This window comes from Parambassis ranga, chromosome 5 (assembly GCF_900634625.1).
Source record: "Parambassis ranga chromosome 5, fParRan2.1, whole genome shotgun sequence".
NCBI lineage: Eukaryota > Metazoa > Chordata > Actinopteri > Ambassidae > Parambassis > Parambassis ranga.
The window spans coordinates 13,696,241-13,713,553 of record NC_041026.1 but is presented as its reverse complement, the minus strand read 5'-3'; the positions used below and the strand labels follow the sequence as shown (position 1 = coordinate 13,713,553).

The 17,313-nt window shown below is 44.5% G+C and overlaps 1 protein-coding gene across 4 annotated transcripts in view; it reads left to right on the top strand.

Annotated features, from left to right (window-relative positions):
- The window catches only part of chd6 (chromodomain helicase DNA binding protein 6), a 73,568-nt gene extending 57,010 nt beyond the window's left edge, over positions 1-16,558 (top strand). For 2 of the 4 annotated variants that reach the window (XM_028407300.1, XM_028407299.1), the window contains exons 32-45: positions 296-659; positions 768-976; positions 1,762-1,859; positions 3,488-4,285; positions 4,370-4,624; positions 4,710-5,010; positions 5,339-6,805; positions 6,889-7,040; positions 7,275-7,538; positions 8,691-9,329; positions 9,519-9,761; positions 9,848-9,988; positions 10,346-10,450; positions 10,533-16,558. In XM_028407300.1, coding sequence (XP_028263101.1) covers positions 296-659; positions 768-976; positions 1,762-1,859; positions 3,488-4,285; positions 4,370-4,624; positions 4,710-5,010; positions 5,339-6,805; positions 6,889-7,040; positions 7,275-7,538; positions 8,691-9,329; positions 9,519-9,761; positions 9,848-9,988; positions 10,346-10,450; positions 10,533-11,783 — 6,287 coding nt within the window. In that variant the 3' untranslated portion in view covers positions 11,784-16,558. The remainder of the gene's footprint in view (positions 1-295; positions 660-767; positions 977-1,761; positions 1,860-3,487; positions 4,286-4,369; positions 4,625-4,709; positions 5,011-5,338; positions 6,806-6,888; positions 7,041-7,274; positions 7,539-8,690; positions 9,330-9,518; positions 9,762-9,847; positions 9,989-10,345; positions 10,451-10,532) is intronic. The other 2 variants (XM_028407301.1, XM_028407302.1) reach the window with 2 other exon arrangements.
- Positions 16,559-17,313: the final 755 nt, after the last annotated feature.

The window sequence follows — 17,313 nt, the reverse complement described above, 5'->3', positions numbered from 1 at the left end:
CTTTCCCATGACGTTTCCAAACGAAATTAATTTCACCTTGCTGCTAAAGTCTTTATTTTACCAACTGCTCTGTAGAGAATCGGGGTGGTCTAACAAATGAAATGAGTTTTTTTTCAAGATGTAATGGGGCTCTCAGTCTCAGTGGGTTCATTTCATAGACAGCTAATTGTCAAATGGGCTCTGGAGAAACAGATGGGAAAGCATCCATACTTGGATACTAATACCCTTATACCCATTGTTCTGGTGTACATGGGGGATTTAACAGATAATATTCTGATTTGTCTTTTCTCCACAGACTCTCAGATTTCAGGCGACTTGTGTGTTCAGGATGTCAGCACAACCACAGTAGGAACCGGGACTGGGGTGGCTGCTCTCCATGTTGTTCAAGCTCGACCCATGTGGCCTACTGGTCCTGCCTTGACGGCACGTTTACGCCGCCTGATCACCGCCTACCAGCGCTTCACAATACGCCGTGAGCCGCTGCTCAGGCACGAATACCTGCTCCACGATGGACTCGTTGGTATGGGGATCGGAGGAGCCGGAGCCACTCATAGTCATCACACTGGCGGGCCGCTGGCTTGGCAACTGGGTGAAGAGCTGAGGAGGTGTTCTGTCGTCGCTACAGAGCCAGACCCACTGTTTCTGGAGTGGCAGAGAAGGTAACAATAACAGGTCTTTGTATTGCATCAAGAAGTCTACAGGCTCTTAAGTATCTTAAGTACCGTATTTTATATGTTATATCTGTTTTTGTTCTCTGTCTGTTTAAGGTGGACTCGTCGAGAGCAGGCAGATTTTTACCGCACCGTATCATCCTATGGGGTGGTGTATGACCCTGAGAGGAAAACATTTGACTGGTCCCAGTTCAGAGCGTTGGCCCGTCTGGAGAGGAAGACTGATGAGAGTTTGGAAAGATACTTCAACTCCTTCGTCAACATGTGCAGGACAGCCTGCAAGCTTCCTCCAAGGAAGGAAGAAGGTAATGTATAACATATGGTTAACTAATCAAACCCTTCCTGTTTAGTCGGAAAGTTCCACAAGTTTAAGCCTGTCTTTCTCTAGAAACCTACAGTTGAACTTATTTCATTTGATTGACATGATGAGGGGGAGAGGGTCCCATTGAAGACCTCATGTTCCTTTGGACCTCATAATTAGAAACAGTACAGATGTCTGTTGGTGGAAGGATCCATTTAATGTTTATTGACCTCTCATTCATATGTGATGTAGAAATTGCATGTCAAATGTAGCCTTAAAATTGTGATATTTTATTAAAATTAATATGTCTTTATTTAAACTAACTTTAAAACAAATGCTTTTGCATTAGCATATTCTGTTCAAAGCAAAAAAAAAAAAAGAATCTGCACTTCAGTACAACTAGAAAGCCATGCATGACTCACTTGCACTACTCATCAGCAGTCACGTGTCAAAAAGTCAGCCAGTTATTTGCTGTCTTCAGGCTGTTTTGCAGTCGATGAGCAGAGTAAAAGCTGGAATAGTTAAATGTGCACCTTCCATTTTTTTCCCCAAGCTTGTTAACACCTACTTGCCTCATGATTGACAACATGTTATAATATTACTTAAACACACACATATTTTAATCTGCTGTACGTGTATGTGGGATGTATTGCAAACTCTTTTATGCACAAACATGCTGCTTTCCTCTCTGCATCCTTCACACCTTCTTCACTGCATCAATGCCGAGGCTGACTGTATGTCTTTTTTTTATTTTCTGCTCTTCCTCTCCCTCCAACTGTTTTCTCTCAGGGTTGGTGGATCCTGCTGTGCTGGTGGAGCCTCTGACAGAAGAGAGAGCAGCCAGGACGTTATATCGCATCGAGCTGCTGCGCAAGATCAGAGAGCAGGTGGGTCCTTTGAAGAAACAAAGCGTCATCATAAATAGTTTTTGTTTTCACCAATTCAAGTTATTAATTGAGCTGAAAATTGATCTAAAACATAGGTTCTCAATGTGCGGCCCGCAGGCCAATGGCGGCCCACAGAAAATTTTTTTGGCGGCCCGCAATGAATTATGTGAATTTGTGTTATGATATGAATTTTAAATGACCTAAAATGTCCGGAACTCAGCGTGGTAGTAAATTGTTTTACGGGGGACGTTTTTAATTGTTGCACCGCTGCTCACGCATGGAGCAGAGCACAGGTATTAGTGGAGTTGTCGGTGAGAATGGACAGGGGACGTTCTGAAGCAGGAACTTGTGTAAAAGTCTTCACATGGCTCTCAGCGCACATCGCGCACACACAAACAGGTTTTGGAGACTTTTGGAGACGCTAAACAGCAGCAGAAGCAGCAGTTAAAAGAGGTGAACAAGGAGCAGGACGATGTTGCTACTGTTTGGTATTTCACGGCTTTGCCTGTTTCCCCAAATATTTCCGCTTCATACATGTTCACCTGAACTGCTGCGTCTGCCGAGGATTAGCAGCGAAAACCTGTATGTGTGTGTGGCGCTGCGTGCGCTCCGTATGAGCAGTTCTGTACCCTCGTTTCTCATGAAGTATGAAAAGTCCGGTCCAAACGGATCTTGCTCTTATTTCTGCCACCTCAGGAACACGAACAGATTTCTCTGTCCTCGTGGAGTATTTAACAAGCTTCTGTCACGTCACTCCGCCTCCTTCATCTAGTCTGTGTTCACTCGAAGCCACGAGTGAAGCTGAGTATAATTTAACTACCCCCCCCCCAATTATTTATAATTATTTTTAAAACAAAAAAAATGAGCATTCTTTAATCGTAATTGTGGAAAAACCCTCAAGTAATCACGATACTACTGGATATTAAATAATAACCCACAGCCCTGCTGTATTACATGTAGTACTAATGTGGATTTTTTTTTTGTACAATTCTCATGACCTGGAACAGGGTAACCACTCTGCAGTAATTCTTCTCACAATCAATGCAGTTAACACGTCATGCATGAGGAGAGAAAATACTGTCACATACTGGAAACCGTTATAATAATATAAAAATACCGTGATCTAGAATTTTGGTCATACCGCCCAGCTCTAATCCCCGGGGATTTTTTGTGCATAACAATGTTTCCCCATATGTGTTTATTGCACATTACTGGATACAGACCAACAAATGTAAACTGAAGAGATGCAACTGGTTCATTAAATTTACTACATGTGTATTTTTTTTCTTTTTTCATTTTCTGTCATTGGCGGCCCTCAGTCCAGTGTCGGGTTCATAAATTGGCCCTCAGCTATCAAAATTTGAGAACCCCTGATCTAAAACAAGGCAACAGTATACTTGGGTCTGAGTTGTTTCATTGGTTGATGGTTGTTTTTTTGTGGCAAAAGTAGTTTCTTTAATATTTGTGTACATGTTGCCAAAAAATACGTGTTTTAACTGTATTTTTGTCATAACTAACTTAACACTCTTAAAATGTATGGCATAGATGTTTTGTAACAGCTAGGACAAGAACTACCCTGCATTCAGTCTGTCAAAGCTCACAAACTGTTATTTCTATCCTTTTCTCAGGTTCTCCGTCACCCATTACTTTCAGCACGCCTCCAGCTGTGCCGCCCTTCCCTCTACCTCCCTGTCTGGTGGGAGTGTGGCAAACACGACCGCGACCTCCTCATTGGGGCGGCACGCCACGGCCTGAGCCGCACTGACTTCTACATCCTGAATGATCCCCAGCTGAGCTTCCTCGAGGCTCATAGGAACTATGTCAGGGGCCACCCTGCTCATCTTCATCCTCAGAGTCACCATCACCATCCAGGCTTGGCTACTCACCCCATTATCTCATCTTCATCCTCCTCCTCATCTCACCCGCACCCTCACTGCTGTATCTACGATTCAGGACTCAGCCGCCACTCCCCTCAGCCACCTGAATATCCACACCAGTCGTCCCACCACCACCATCACCACCAGCAGCACTCCGTGGCTCCTTCTGCTCCCTCCCCTACTGCATCATCGTCTTCTCACCCTCATCTTCATCCTCCGCCTCTGGATGCCCACGATTCGGCCTCACCTAGTCTGGGAATCGTTTCTGGATCACGGGGAGATTTCCTCGACTGTCCACCTTTAGATGAATCTCTGGAGCTGGGGGACAGCATGTCTGCGGAAGCTTTACACGGAGGAAAGGCTTCCAAGGATGCCCTCAATGGCTTCCCATTTAACTCTGCTGCCGGAGGTCAAAGCATGCTCAACTCCTACGGTGTGGGTGGTGCAGACCTGGATTCAAAGCTACGGAGTGACGTGCTTGTTGGAGAGCAGGGCTCTTCAGAGGAAACAGGACTGATGGCGCCATCAGTGGAACTGGATCAATTACAGGTTTGTCTTTTTTTCTATTCCTCTCCTTTAAAACATACCTTTACTTTTCTGTCCTTTACCTATTTACTCTGAAATGACTTTCAGGCTCCCTGGGACAGTACAGACCACACCAGTCCTGCTCACCATATGTTCAATGAATCTGATCCAATTCTGGGTCCAGCCACATTAGAGGCTGGCTTTCTAGAAGAGGAGGATGAGGAGACACAGGCAGGAGACAGAGGAGGGGAGGAAGGCGGAACTCTGGAGGAGTGTTTAGGCCTCCCACCGTCATCCTCTCCCTCCCATCCATCAGCAGGAGACTCTGTAGAGCCGCTGTCTTCCAGTTACATGCTCTTTAAGGTTGCCATCCTGTCTTTGTGTCATATGTTTAAGTAGAACTAAATTAAAATTCTGCAAACCAATAACATTGCATTTGTGTTTTTAGGACATTGGTGTAAATGAGGAAGCCAGCGCAGATCAAACGGACCTATCGGCAAGCCCACCTCTGCCCTACGTTGCCCCTCCTCCCCTTTCTTTGTCTGACATCACTGCCCACAAGCCGCAGGACGGGCTGGGCCACTCTGATGTCTCTGAAAGCCTGACCAATCCTGTGGAGGAAGGGGAGGAGCAGGAAGGAAGTGCCGGGTTCGAGTTTGATGACAAAGAGGATGAAGAAGTAGAAGACCTGTCAAGAGAGACCATGGGGCAGAATGTGGAGCAACGGGTGGAATGTAATTCACAACCAGGTATGTGAAGGGTTTCATTTATCTGTAGCACGCCCTCCTTTTTTATGTTCTCGGTTTACCAGAGAGCTGATAATAATTATTTATATCAGTCAATCAAATTAATTTATAAACTGGCTGTAAATTTGATAACGATGTGTTTCTATTGGGTCTAGCTGATAGATCAGTGACAGACTTGTATTAAAAAAAGATAAAACTGTTGAAGACAATATCTGAAATATCACCTTGTTTTACATTTAAAAGAGCAGGACTGCATGCTGCTATCCAGCCGTACTGATTTTGACCTGGACACATGGAGAGAAAGGCTAATGTTGCTTCATATATTGTGTAGGTGTGGACCAAAGTTTGGCAGTCTTAAATCAACCCATGGATGTGCCAGAGATGGATGGGATAGAGGCTGAACCGAGCCTGGAAGAACAGGAGGAGGGGAAGGAGCTCTCTCAAGATGATCAGGGGCGCTTTGACCAACCAGAGCCTAAGGACAGCTTGACTCAAGATGTGCATCCATATCTCGGAAAGCTGGAACAGGAGGACAGTCTGGTTTGTCCTGAGTCGATAGAAGAGCCTGTGGAGGAGGTGGACGGCTTGATTTTGTATCAGACGGTGGAGGAACAGACATTGGAAAATTCTCTTGACACCGAGGAGCTTATGGAAAGCTCAGCTGGAGAGTTGGTGGAAATAAAAGGAATTCTAAAAGATTCCAGAGATGGTGGTCCAGTGAATTGCACAGATCTCACAGATCAAGTCGACGACGTGTCAGAAGGTCAGGTGGATCATGTTTCTCTGATTGATCTTGCAGTGGCACAACACTGTGATGAAACAGTAGAAAAGAAACAATCAGATTCCAAAAACAATGAGATGGAGGATATTTACTCAGAATACGCTCAGCCCCTCTGCCCTTTGGTCTCATCTCCCACCATACCGTCGGCTGAAACCCCCAGTGAGAATGATGGCAGCACAGAAGTTCCCATGGATCAGGATCATTATGAGTGTCCAGCTGAAGACCTGAACTCATCAGATGGCAGCAGAGACTGTACGAACAGAACTCTGACCTTCTCAATTGATCAAGACAGTAAAAACAATCTTCTTGATCAAAATGAATTAAAAATTTCACCCATAAACAGCCTTGACACAAAACCAACTGATCTTAAATTCCCACTACCTGAAGACAAGAAACCAGAGCAATTAGTTCTGCCAGTGAAGGTGGAGCAGACAAAGACAGAGACCACCGAGGGTGTCTGCCCGGACGTCTCTGAAGTGAAACATGCTCATTTTTTCTCCTACTGTGTGAAGTCAGAAAATCTGGTGACCAAAACTGAGCTGTTAGAACATCCTGTTAAACCTGAAACTCTGGAGACCAAACCTGAAGATCTAAGCCTTCCTATGAAGCCTGAGAATTTAGACACTAAGCCTGACGTCCTCCAGTTTGCAGCCTACTCAGACAGCAGTGAGGACAAACCTGAAGTCAAACCATTAGCTCTGGGCTTAGCAGCTTATCCAGATGCTACCACCCTTAAGACTGAGGCAAAACCTGAAGGTTTGGGGTTAACTGCCTTTCCTGACCAATCTGCTGTCAAGCCTGAAGCCAAGACAGAGGGTTTGGGGTTCACAAACTACCCAAACAGCTCCGAGATTAAACCTGAGACCAAGCCTGAGGATGATGAGCTAAAACAAGAGATCCTGGAAGCTGACAGCACAGTTCTGACCCCAAAGTTGGAGCAGGTGGATGGACTAGCGGACACCTCGGAGAGTCTGGCAGTGAAAGGTCAAGTAAAGGAGGAGAGGCCAAGTACACCAGGTAAGATTTTCTAAATTTTATGTTGTTGTAAAACCGTAGAAACACAAATTCAGCATGAAGTCTGAGTTTATTCTCTTCCTCAGTCGCTGTTTTGGAAGGTTACGCCAGCAGCCCCAGGTTTGCGACTCCCATCTCCATGTGTGAGATTCCCGACAGCCTCCATGAAACCAGGGAGCCAACCATCGCTCAGCTGCTACAAGAAAAAGCACTTTACTCGTTTTCTGAGTGGCCAAAGGTACAAGAGGCTCATTTATACCTTAGATGTGCCTGTATGTTGCATGACATGTTCAGCAGTAAATGTTAGTCTCAACAAATGTTTTCATCAGAACGTCTTCTCTGTATTTTAAATATATTACTTGTCCTGAGGTACCCAATACTCTTCTATGATTGTTTTCCAATTTAAATAAGTGCCATTCATCTTCTTTATGTTGCTTAGTTCATTGCTTTGCTGATGTATTACCCCCTACAGGACCGAGTGATCATCAACCGCCTAGACAGCATCTGCCATGCCATACTGAAGGGGAAATGGCCTTCGTCAAGTGAGCAGTATGACTCACTCGGGTCCCTGGCTGCTAACTCGTGCCTGGCCAACAGCTTAGCTCAGCACCACCAACACCGGGCAAGTTTCCTCCCTACCACGGCCCAGAGCTCTGTCACAGGACAGCCCAGAGTGCAGCAGGCAAATCAGGGACTGGGCTTCTCCATCCCTCCCCCTCTCACAAGACTACCTAAGGTGAGAACCTTCCTACAATGCGATGAATTTAGTTCCTTTGTTGTACATGTCAATGTATCATCTGTCTACATTTATCTCTCTCTCATATCATGGTTCATACCAGTGGTGTCCAGTTTGCATGCAATGCGAATAGGCTGACTTTGACTAATGTCAGTTCATAAGAAATATTATTCATTTGTGCCACATACAGAACTCTTATTATTGTTTATTGTAATTTTAATTGAACAGAACACCTTCAAATGAGGTTGCATATACTGCATATATGTGTCAGGTGTGTTTTGACAGCAGAAATCTCTAGACCATTTTAACGTGGCCTGCACCATGGCACGTTTTGCCACCAAAACATCCCCCTTAGAAGTTCCTTCACAAAAATCTTTTAGGGTAGAAAAAAGAAGCAGTGGGTAGTTGCTTCTGAGGAGCTTTGAGAGTTTGGGTTCTGCACTGATTGAGCAGATTCCTTCTAGTCAAACTTTGTTGAAAGCAGAAGATACCTCAAAAACATATCCATCAAAAACAGAACAAAGAAAGGATCAAAGTTAAAGTGAAAATAGACTCAGGCTTTGTTGTTTTATCAGGCTGCAGATTGAGTCAGATGTATTTTTTCCCTCAGTGGTGTAGAAACCCAAAACATGCTGATTATGGGGCAATTTCTGTAAACGATTGTGCCACCTGGCAATCCTGTAGTCAAATAACACAATTATGGATTGGAAGTACAACTTGTTAGGGTACGCATGCAACTGAAAAGTGGCAATCATGCTACTTCCTACCTACCTACCTACCTAAACCTACATACTGGGCACCTCTAGGTCACACCATTGCTTTGTTGCTTGTCAAGTTTCCTGTCTCTGTAATGTGTATTATTGGTAATATATATGTGGATATTAGACTTGGGCAGCTAACTGTAATAGGAAGACAAATTTTGTAATTGAGGGAGTAAAATAAAAATCCAATTTTAATGTGGTCCTTGAAGCAGTTTCCCGAGGTGACACACCAATCTCATAAGATCTAAATACATTTGAAATATCTTGTGATTTTACCCAGGTCTAGTTGACAGCCACCACTGTGTTGTCTCAGTCCATATGTTTGTTTAACAAAGTCATCATCTCTCTCCCATTCTTGTCTACCCCTCACCCACCCTGTCCACCCTGACAGTACATGCCGCGGGGCGGCGCATGCGGGCGCGGAGCTTGGCGCCTCACCTCCTTGCCTCTCTTACAGGAGAGGCTCGTGGCTCCTCCCTACCTCCCTGAGCTCAAACGAGCAGGAGGTCGGAGGTCTTTCGACTACGAAGCTGCTGCTGTGGCAGCTGCCAAGGTTTTAGCTGGAAAATCTGCCTCATCATGCCACAGTACTGCCACCACAAGCTCCACTGGTGAGAAAGGTCCTGTGGTGGCCCCGTCCTCTCACCGTACAGGAGCCTTGTTGATAAATGGTTGGCAGGAAGCAGCCATTGATCTAACTAAGTCCACGGGAGAAATAAGCACCACGAGCGGTATTGGGACAAATGAAGCTGTGGTTGCACCGGGAATCAGCCACCACAGTGCTGGTGCAGGCAGCAGTCATAAGCTGCCGCCGCCGCCACCCATCACAGCACCACTGGCAGGTTCTGTGGGAATCGACATGGCCGGGATACTGCAGGCTGGGCTCATCCATCCGGTAACAGGACAAATAGTTAACGGAAGCCTGAGGGGAGATGATTCATTGAGGAGGAGGAGAGGGAGGAGGAGAAATGTGGAAGCTCTGTACTCTGAATTCACCAAGAACCGAGGACTGCACCTCCCTGAGACACAGGTGGGTAGAGGGAGGAAGGTCTTTTCCACGTAAGGTCAGTTATAATTGTTGTATCTGCTTCACTGGGAAAGAGAAACCTCACCCAGGGCAAAGTTAAATCAAAAAGATTGGGCTTAAAAGGGAAAATCTTTTTCCTGCTCAGCATTTCAAAATGTTCAAACACCTGCCTGTGTGTGTCTCCATCTGCAGGGCCGGGTGGAGGTGATCAGCCACTCCTCCGTCTCCTCCTCCACCTCCTCACCGTCCCCATCTCCCTCAGAGCGACCTGCACGTCCTCCCACACCATCTTCTTCTTCTTCTACTCCCACCCCTACACAGACGCCTCCGCAGCCAGAGATTGTAGCCATCGACCGAGAAGCGGCCAGTAAAGGACTCATCGAATGGCTTAGGCAGAACCCGGGATACAGCATGGAGCTTCCTGGATTCGCTCATGTAAGTCTAATGGTTTGTTTGCTGTTTTAGTGTTAATGGAGTTTTGCAGAGATTAAATGCTCCCCTCCCTTCTCCTTATACTGCAGGCTGGAGCAGGCCTCTTACATGGCTTTGTGGAACGTCCTAAACAGAGGAGGCATCGCTGTAAAGATCCCACCAAGCTGGATATCAACTCTTTGACAGGGGAGGAGAGGGTCCCTGTGGTGCACCGAGGGACTGGACGTAGGGTAGTAAAACACACACAGTGCAAAAACGTCTGCATTTCAAAGCCAAAGCTGAGTCTTTCTTCTGGCAGTGAGAATATCATCGCTGTTGGCTGACTCCTAGGTGCTGTTGCTCTTTTTCTTTTGCTTTGCTCATGCTTCTTTCTTATATACTCTGCTGCAGTCATTCTACTTACTTACTAGGGGCAAGCTGCTGTCGGTGGGTGCCTAAATTCCCATAATCCTTCACTCTCCAATCTCTCTCTGTTTCTCTGTCTCTCACTGGGTGGTGCTATTCACCACTAATAACACAGGCTGCTTCAAAGGTGGAATATCTGGAAAGAATATTCAGTACTGATTGATTGTGGTTTTCATTTCCAGCTTGGTGGTGCTATGGCTCCTGCCATAAAGGAACTTTCCAGGTGGCTGGATGCTAACTCGGAGTACTATGTGGCTCCAGACTGGGCTGATGTGGTCAAACACTCTGTGAGTATGATGAACACAGATAGATGCAGATTCCTTTCTATCAATCCCCTCATTGTCTTCAAACTTTATCCTCCTTATACAGGGTTTCCTCCCTGAAGGGAAGTTTTCTCGGATCCTGACTGAACCCGTCAACCCAGACCCAGGCTCCCGACGCCGTGGACGTCGCCCCCGCAGTGAGATGCCTAAGCCCCTCCTCTCCGTCTCTGATTCATCCACCCCTGGCCTCGGCCCTCAGCTCTTCATGAATGGTGGTTTAATTGGCAGCATGGACTCCATGGTGGCCATGCAGAACCTCCGTGGCGGTATACCTGGAATACCCATCTCCGGAATCATGGCAGCTGGATTCCCACACGGTTTTTCGGCAGCAGTCACAACGGGCGGAGCTGGAGCGTCAGCAGAAGATGCCAAAAATGGGTTGAGCATGTTACCCATGATGCTGCATGGCATCCCACACCCCCATGGGGCTGCAATCCCTCAGCATGCCTTGTTCAGCGTTGGCACAATGATGGCACACACAGTGCCGCCACCGCCTCCACACCCCAGCTCCTCCTCCTCAACCTCCTCTTCGTCTTCGGAGTCTGCTGCAAAGGTCACCACAACAACTGCACCGTCTAATTCTGAGGCAGCCAGTCCGTCTTCAACAACGTCTGCTGAGAAAGAGAACACCACCTCCTCCACTGGTGGAGAAAAGGAAAGAATCCGTGAGGAGAAAGGAGCAGCAGAGGGCAACAAGCGAGCAGTTGGAGTGGAGCCAGCACCCATCATTACCTCCACCAGCAGGGCCCATCTCAGCTCTGCACATCTGGGAGCTGGCACCGGCAGCCATCTTACCTTCAACCCCTTCTTGATCCCGGGCATGTCCCATGGTCTGCTGTACCCGCACATGTTCTTGCCGCATGGTGGCATTATGGCACTGCCTGCAATGCCTCCTGGCACAGTGGAAAGCTCTCCAGGGAGCCCCAAGAGGAGGAGGAAGAGAGGGAGGGAGGAAGGGGAGAAGGAGGAGGAGAGGGAGAAAGAGAAGGCGGCAACAGGAGACGTAGAGGGGAGAGAAAGTACAGTTAAAGCTACTGGTGCCTCCCATCCAGCCACCTCCTCGTCTCCCTCCGTCCCCTCTACCTCAGCCTCAGACCCAGGCCCAACTCCAACTGAAGAGATAGGGGAGGGAAATGCAGAGGAGGGGCCTTCGGAGCCCCAGGAACCAGACTCCAATAACCCCACCGAGGGAGCAGCAACAGAGGAGAGCGAGGAAACTTTGGAGGAGACGGGAGACGAGGCAAAGGTGGAGGTGAAGCAGGACACTGAGGAGCAGAGACAGGTAGAGGAAGTGTAGTGGAGGAGAAAACTGCAGCGGGCTGAGAGACAAACCACTTCCTGCTCTCTCCTCAGGCCTCCTTTCGTTGCTCTCTTTTCTCAACTGAGCAGCAGTGTAAAGTTTGTGCCGTGTCTGTCAGTCCATGTCCATGTAAAGACTTTTATTATGATGCTGACTAATAATAATTATGATGATTATATTCAACTTGGTCATGTTTATATACCAAGACCCCACCCACCCTCTCCACCCTTTTCATTGTATACAAAAAAATAGTGTAAGAAAGGCTCTTCTCTGTATTCTTCTTACCCCTCATTCTGCATCGAGACTGAGTCTGGAGGGACACTTCAGGACAGGAAACACACCACACGCGCACACACACACTGCAGGAAACATATGATATGGCAGTAGATTTGAACTCAGAGATGGTTTTTGGACATTTAGTTTGATTTATTTTTTTTGCTGTGTTTGCATGGACAAGAGGATGACTAGAAGCTGTCAGAGGTGGTTTTCTGAAGTTGTTCTAAATTTCTCACCAGGGAGTGATATGTTACGTTTTTTTTTGTTTTGGATTGTTTTTGTGCAATGTTGGAAGTGGACATAGAGCCAGCATTACCCAAAAAATGTGTAACACTACAGTGACAGCAAAAAAAAGAAACCCAAACACAGTAGCTACTCTATAAATTGCTGTAAAATTCGAAAAATAATTAATCTCTGCTAATTTTATACCCTGAACTGTGACTTTTAATATTCACTAGAGGGTCAAAGAAAAGTAGCTCCCAGACTTGAATAGTCAGTTTAGGATAGCATCGTCTGCCAGTCCTCCATACACATATTTATTTAGATTATTTTTTAACTATTAATGCTGCAAAAACTCCTTTTTAAAACACGTTTATTCTGCACACTAGAACAAAGGAAAATCCACATTTGCTTTTGTTGATAAAAGCAAAGAACAATCATGAGATTCATCCATTTTTTTCATCATGCAGAGTTCTTTTTATTTTGTCAAACACAGCCACAAAGTCACTTTGAGAGATATTCCCCCCTCTCCTTTGAGTAATCAGAGGACATTAAGGACAGGAATATCAAAAGTGAAGAGCCCAGTAAAGGCCACCAGGGGGCAGTAGGAGACAGATTTGATTGTATTCTGTCCTGCAAACACTGAGGGTTTGTTGAGAAGATGCATTTAATGTTCCAAATTAAAGAAATCAGCAGCTCATCAGGAATAGTACAAAATGGCCGCTGCGTTATTATTAACCATGACCTGTAGCATCATTCTTGTCTTTTCAGTGAGGTGTTATCAGTCCAGGTAAAGGGAATCGTCTGTGTAACAGATAAAAAGAGGAAGAAGAGGGACACAAAGTGAATCGTTGCTCTGTGTCTTGTTTTTTTCCCCTCTTATTAGTTTTCATAGCAGTTCATACTTTCTAAATATGTAAATCTATCGCTGTATATTGCTGTCTCTCTCTCTCTCTCTCATTTTTTTAAATGTCTTTTTCTCCTTGGGGGAGGGGGGTACTTGACATATGTGCGGGGGATTTTTTTGCATTGAGGTTAGTCCCAGTGTTTTCTGTATCAAACAGACTGTACTGTACATCACATGGATGCAAGTCGCTGGTTTTATTCAGAGTTTTCACAACAGGGTGTGTATTTTTTGGGGGGGGATATGTCAAAAAAATGATGTTACACTTTTATTTTTGTTTTCATACATGAAAACATTTTTTGCACAGTGTCTTTTTTTGTAAATGTTTAGTCTTTTCTTTGCATAGTGTGTGTGTGTGTGTGTGTGCGTGCGAGCGTGTGTGTGTGTGTGAGAGGTGATGGAAGGATGTGTGTTTGTGTGCATGCATGCGCACACGTTTTGTTGTGGAGCTGTTTCCGTCTCGTCCTGACAGGTCACATTACTTGTTGGAAAAGAAAAAAAAAAAACATAGTTGTTGCCTTGTCACAAGTTTGTGGCTACATATAATTTATTATACTTTTCTTTTGCTTTGCCAAACCTTCACCAAATATGACATTCTTTTCTTTTAGTTTCATTATGTATTATTCAAAGTAAAATGCCTTATTTAGCTCGTACGTTTTTGTATAGATGTTCTGTTACGTCTCCTTAGGAGGACATGTTATAATGTTGGTTTCTATGTGAACACAGCCTTGGTGATGTGCATTATTTTGAACAGTAACGGAAGGTACCACTGTCCCAATCACTACGTTTATTACTAAAAGTCAATCAGTCATCCCTCAAAGCACAAAATGGAGAGTTAACAAAACCTGACTGTTTGCTTACCAGTGCCTCTAAAATGACTTTTTTTTCCTTCCTTCCTCTGGGCTTCACTTGCACACTGTGTTGACATCACGTTTCTATAGTGACGCTGAAAAGTGTGTTGGAATTCAGCATTGGGTGATAGCATGCTGTTCTTTAAAGGGAAATTCTGTTTTGTTTTTTTCTGCTTGTGTCTGACTTTCATTATTTAATGTGCAGATTTGAATCGACACTTTCAACAGCTTGGTACACAAAAAGTGTAAAAGTCAGTTTAGTTCTTTATTTTCAGTTTGCACTAAAAACGTCGTGCAGCCACACATCTCAAAAAGTCAATTTTGGAATTTTTTTTCATTAGCTTTTGGATTTCTGCTGATGTTACATTATAAACTAACTACTGCCATGACACCATCGCCTAGTCTCATTTAGCCCCTTTTTTAGAAACTGTCTACACCCATCAGTGACGTATGAGTGTATTTTGTGTCGGTCTTGTGTTAACTGCAGACCAAACCAAGAAAATTAATAACATTTGATATATTGTTGTTTCATCTCTCAACTCCCACATGCTAAAGACGTACTAGGTTAATTGGTGACTCTAAATTGCCCATAGGTGTGGGTGTAAGTGTGAATGGTTGTTTGTCTCTGTGTTGCCCTGCGATGGACTGGTGACCTGTCCAGGGTGTACCCCGCCTCTCACCCAAAGCTAGCTGGGATAGGCTCCAGCCCCCTGCTTCCCTGCACTGCGGGACAAGCGGGTTAGTAGAAGATGGGATGGATGGATATGTTTCACTAAAAATAATTAAGTCATTGATCCCAATTGTTGGGAAAGTTTTAGTTTTGCTTCACACCTTCATCAATGAAACTCTTATTACGGTTTGGTTTTGCCTTAAATCAAGAAAATATAAGACACAAGCTAAAAAAAACAAAGAATAATTTCCCTTTAGGTCAGATGTTAATCTCATCCCCTTACTGCACGAGGCCTTGTGTTTGGTATTCAGCACAGCTAGGTTGATAATGCGCACACAGTATGTATCTAACATAAGTATTTAATTGTTCTCTTGTGTTACTTTAGCATCCTGAATGAAAGAGAAAAAAAAACAAACAAGAGAAGCAGATCAGATTTGGAAGCCAGTTGTTGTTTTGCACCACATCTTAAATGACCTGAAAGTTTTAAGTGCGTGTCTATCACTTCCTGTTTAGAGGTGTGAAGACTTGAAACAAACTCACACGCGATGACAGCTGGAGGTCAGCGGCTCTGTGTCATCTCTTTGTGTCACACCATGCCTTCTTTAACAGTGTTTTTTCTCATTTCATTGAAGTCCTTTTTTTAAGTTTAAATGTTCTTCTGAACATTCACCTCAAAATGTAAACATGTATCTCTTATCATTATGATGTATTTATTGTACAGTTCTTGTCTTTACATTGTCGTCTCATGACTGATTACTGGCTGGTTTTGTAACTCCTGAAGACACATTTGGTTCACATGGACTTTCAAATATCTGCTTTTCCCTTTTATCACCTTCGCTTCTCAACACGTTCAATCAAACACGAAGCACTCCAGACAGCAGCTCGTCAAATAAGAGCGTTTTCTGTTCTAGATGGAGAAAATAACTGAAGCCTGGCAGCTGTTCTAGAAGCTGAACAAGAAAGTAGGAACAGATTGATGCAGTTTTTGTCTCACTTCTTTGTTTTTTTTTCTTTAGAATGCTGGAATGTTTAGTCATCCAGATCCAGTTCTGGTTGCAGAATTTGATTTAAAAGTTCGTCAGGATCCATAAATGCAGATTGATGATTCACTAAATCTGAGCACGGATGCTTGATTTAGTAGCAGGAATTTTTTTTTTCTTTTTCCATCCTGTCACTTGTTGTCGGCTTAGCTTTCACCACATGAATCAAACTGATTACAGCAGAGTTTTATTAGTCAGAATGCTGACCTTTGACCACCCTGTAAGAAAGACTTGTGTGATCCAACCCAGACAGAGACAACCCCGGTTCATTTAAGTACGCCTGTTTATCTGGCAGATATACAACAAGTATCACCCCTGCAGTTACTTTCACCTCCTTTGTAATGTTCTGATGCTAATGTGGCTTTAAAAAAAGTACACAAACCTCATTTTTACTTCAGGAGAATGGAGTGAATACATTCCTCATTTAAGCTTTTTAGCTCATTTTACCCATCTTTCCTCGCGAGGCATGCTGAAAAGTGTTTGAGTAAATTAGCCATTTATAAAAAGAGTAAAACGTGAAACAAAGATTCTGATTGGACGACTGCAGGTTGAAAAAATTGCTGCCTCTGTACCATCATCACTGAACCAAGTGCAATGTAATTCACGCAGATGTTCTTCTTGAAAACTGGCTGAAGTCAGAGACCCGGTCATTACTGAATAAGTTATGTGGTGGGGTTTTTATTGTTTTCTTTTCCTTTTTTTTTCTTATTTGTAACTATAGCTCTCTGTATTCCCATGTGGACCAATCTCATGAGTCAAAACATGGTATGTGTGATCTTTTATTGTGCAATAAAAGATGACTTTCAACTTTCTCCTGTCTGTGATGAGTAATTCAGTGAGTGTGGAGGTTTGAACTGATGTAATTTCTTTACTTTTGGTTGAATTTCAGATGCCTGCAAGCTTGGTCCATCATGTTGCTTTGTCTGTCTGTGCAGTGCATGCTGGGAACATCCGCAGTGACCCTGAAGAAAGATGAAAATCCTACTGGAAAAAGGCATCATGGCCACAGTAGCAATGTCGTACTGTTTCCCAGTGCAACAGTGAACATGTTTACTGCTGCTGTGAAGGACCTGGCTCAGTAGTCACACTAAGGCCTGGTGTCTAATCTGTATTTTTTAGCCTTCTGCATATATTTGTGAATGAGGCAAGTAGCAAGTCATCTCACAAAGCCCTGCCCCATTTCAGATAAACACCTATGATTTGGTACCATGTGGTGTTGTACTGAGTGGAACTGGCTGCGAGGAGGACCTGTTTCACAGATCGAACAGGTATCCGTCCAGGCTTCCTGTTTTCACTTTATGTGAGCCAATCCAGAGTTCTCTTGCTCTGTTGTAAACTGGGTGTTCACAGCCGAACCATAGGGGTTCAGACCAATCGGCACATTAGGTATTAGTAAATGTTTCTTTTTTTCATTAAACCATGATATGCGTACTTCTACCTGCTAGCTTTTAAAGACCCTTAGTGGTTTGTCTCTTTCTCGATTCATTGATCTGATTGGCCAGAGCTACTGAATGTTAGACAATAGGTGACAGATGGTCAATCCCACAAGGCATCAAGCGATGCCAAG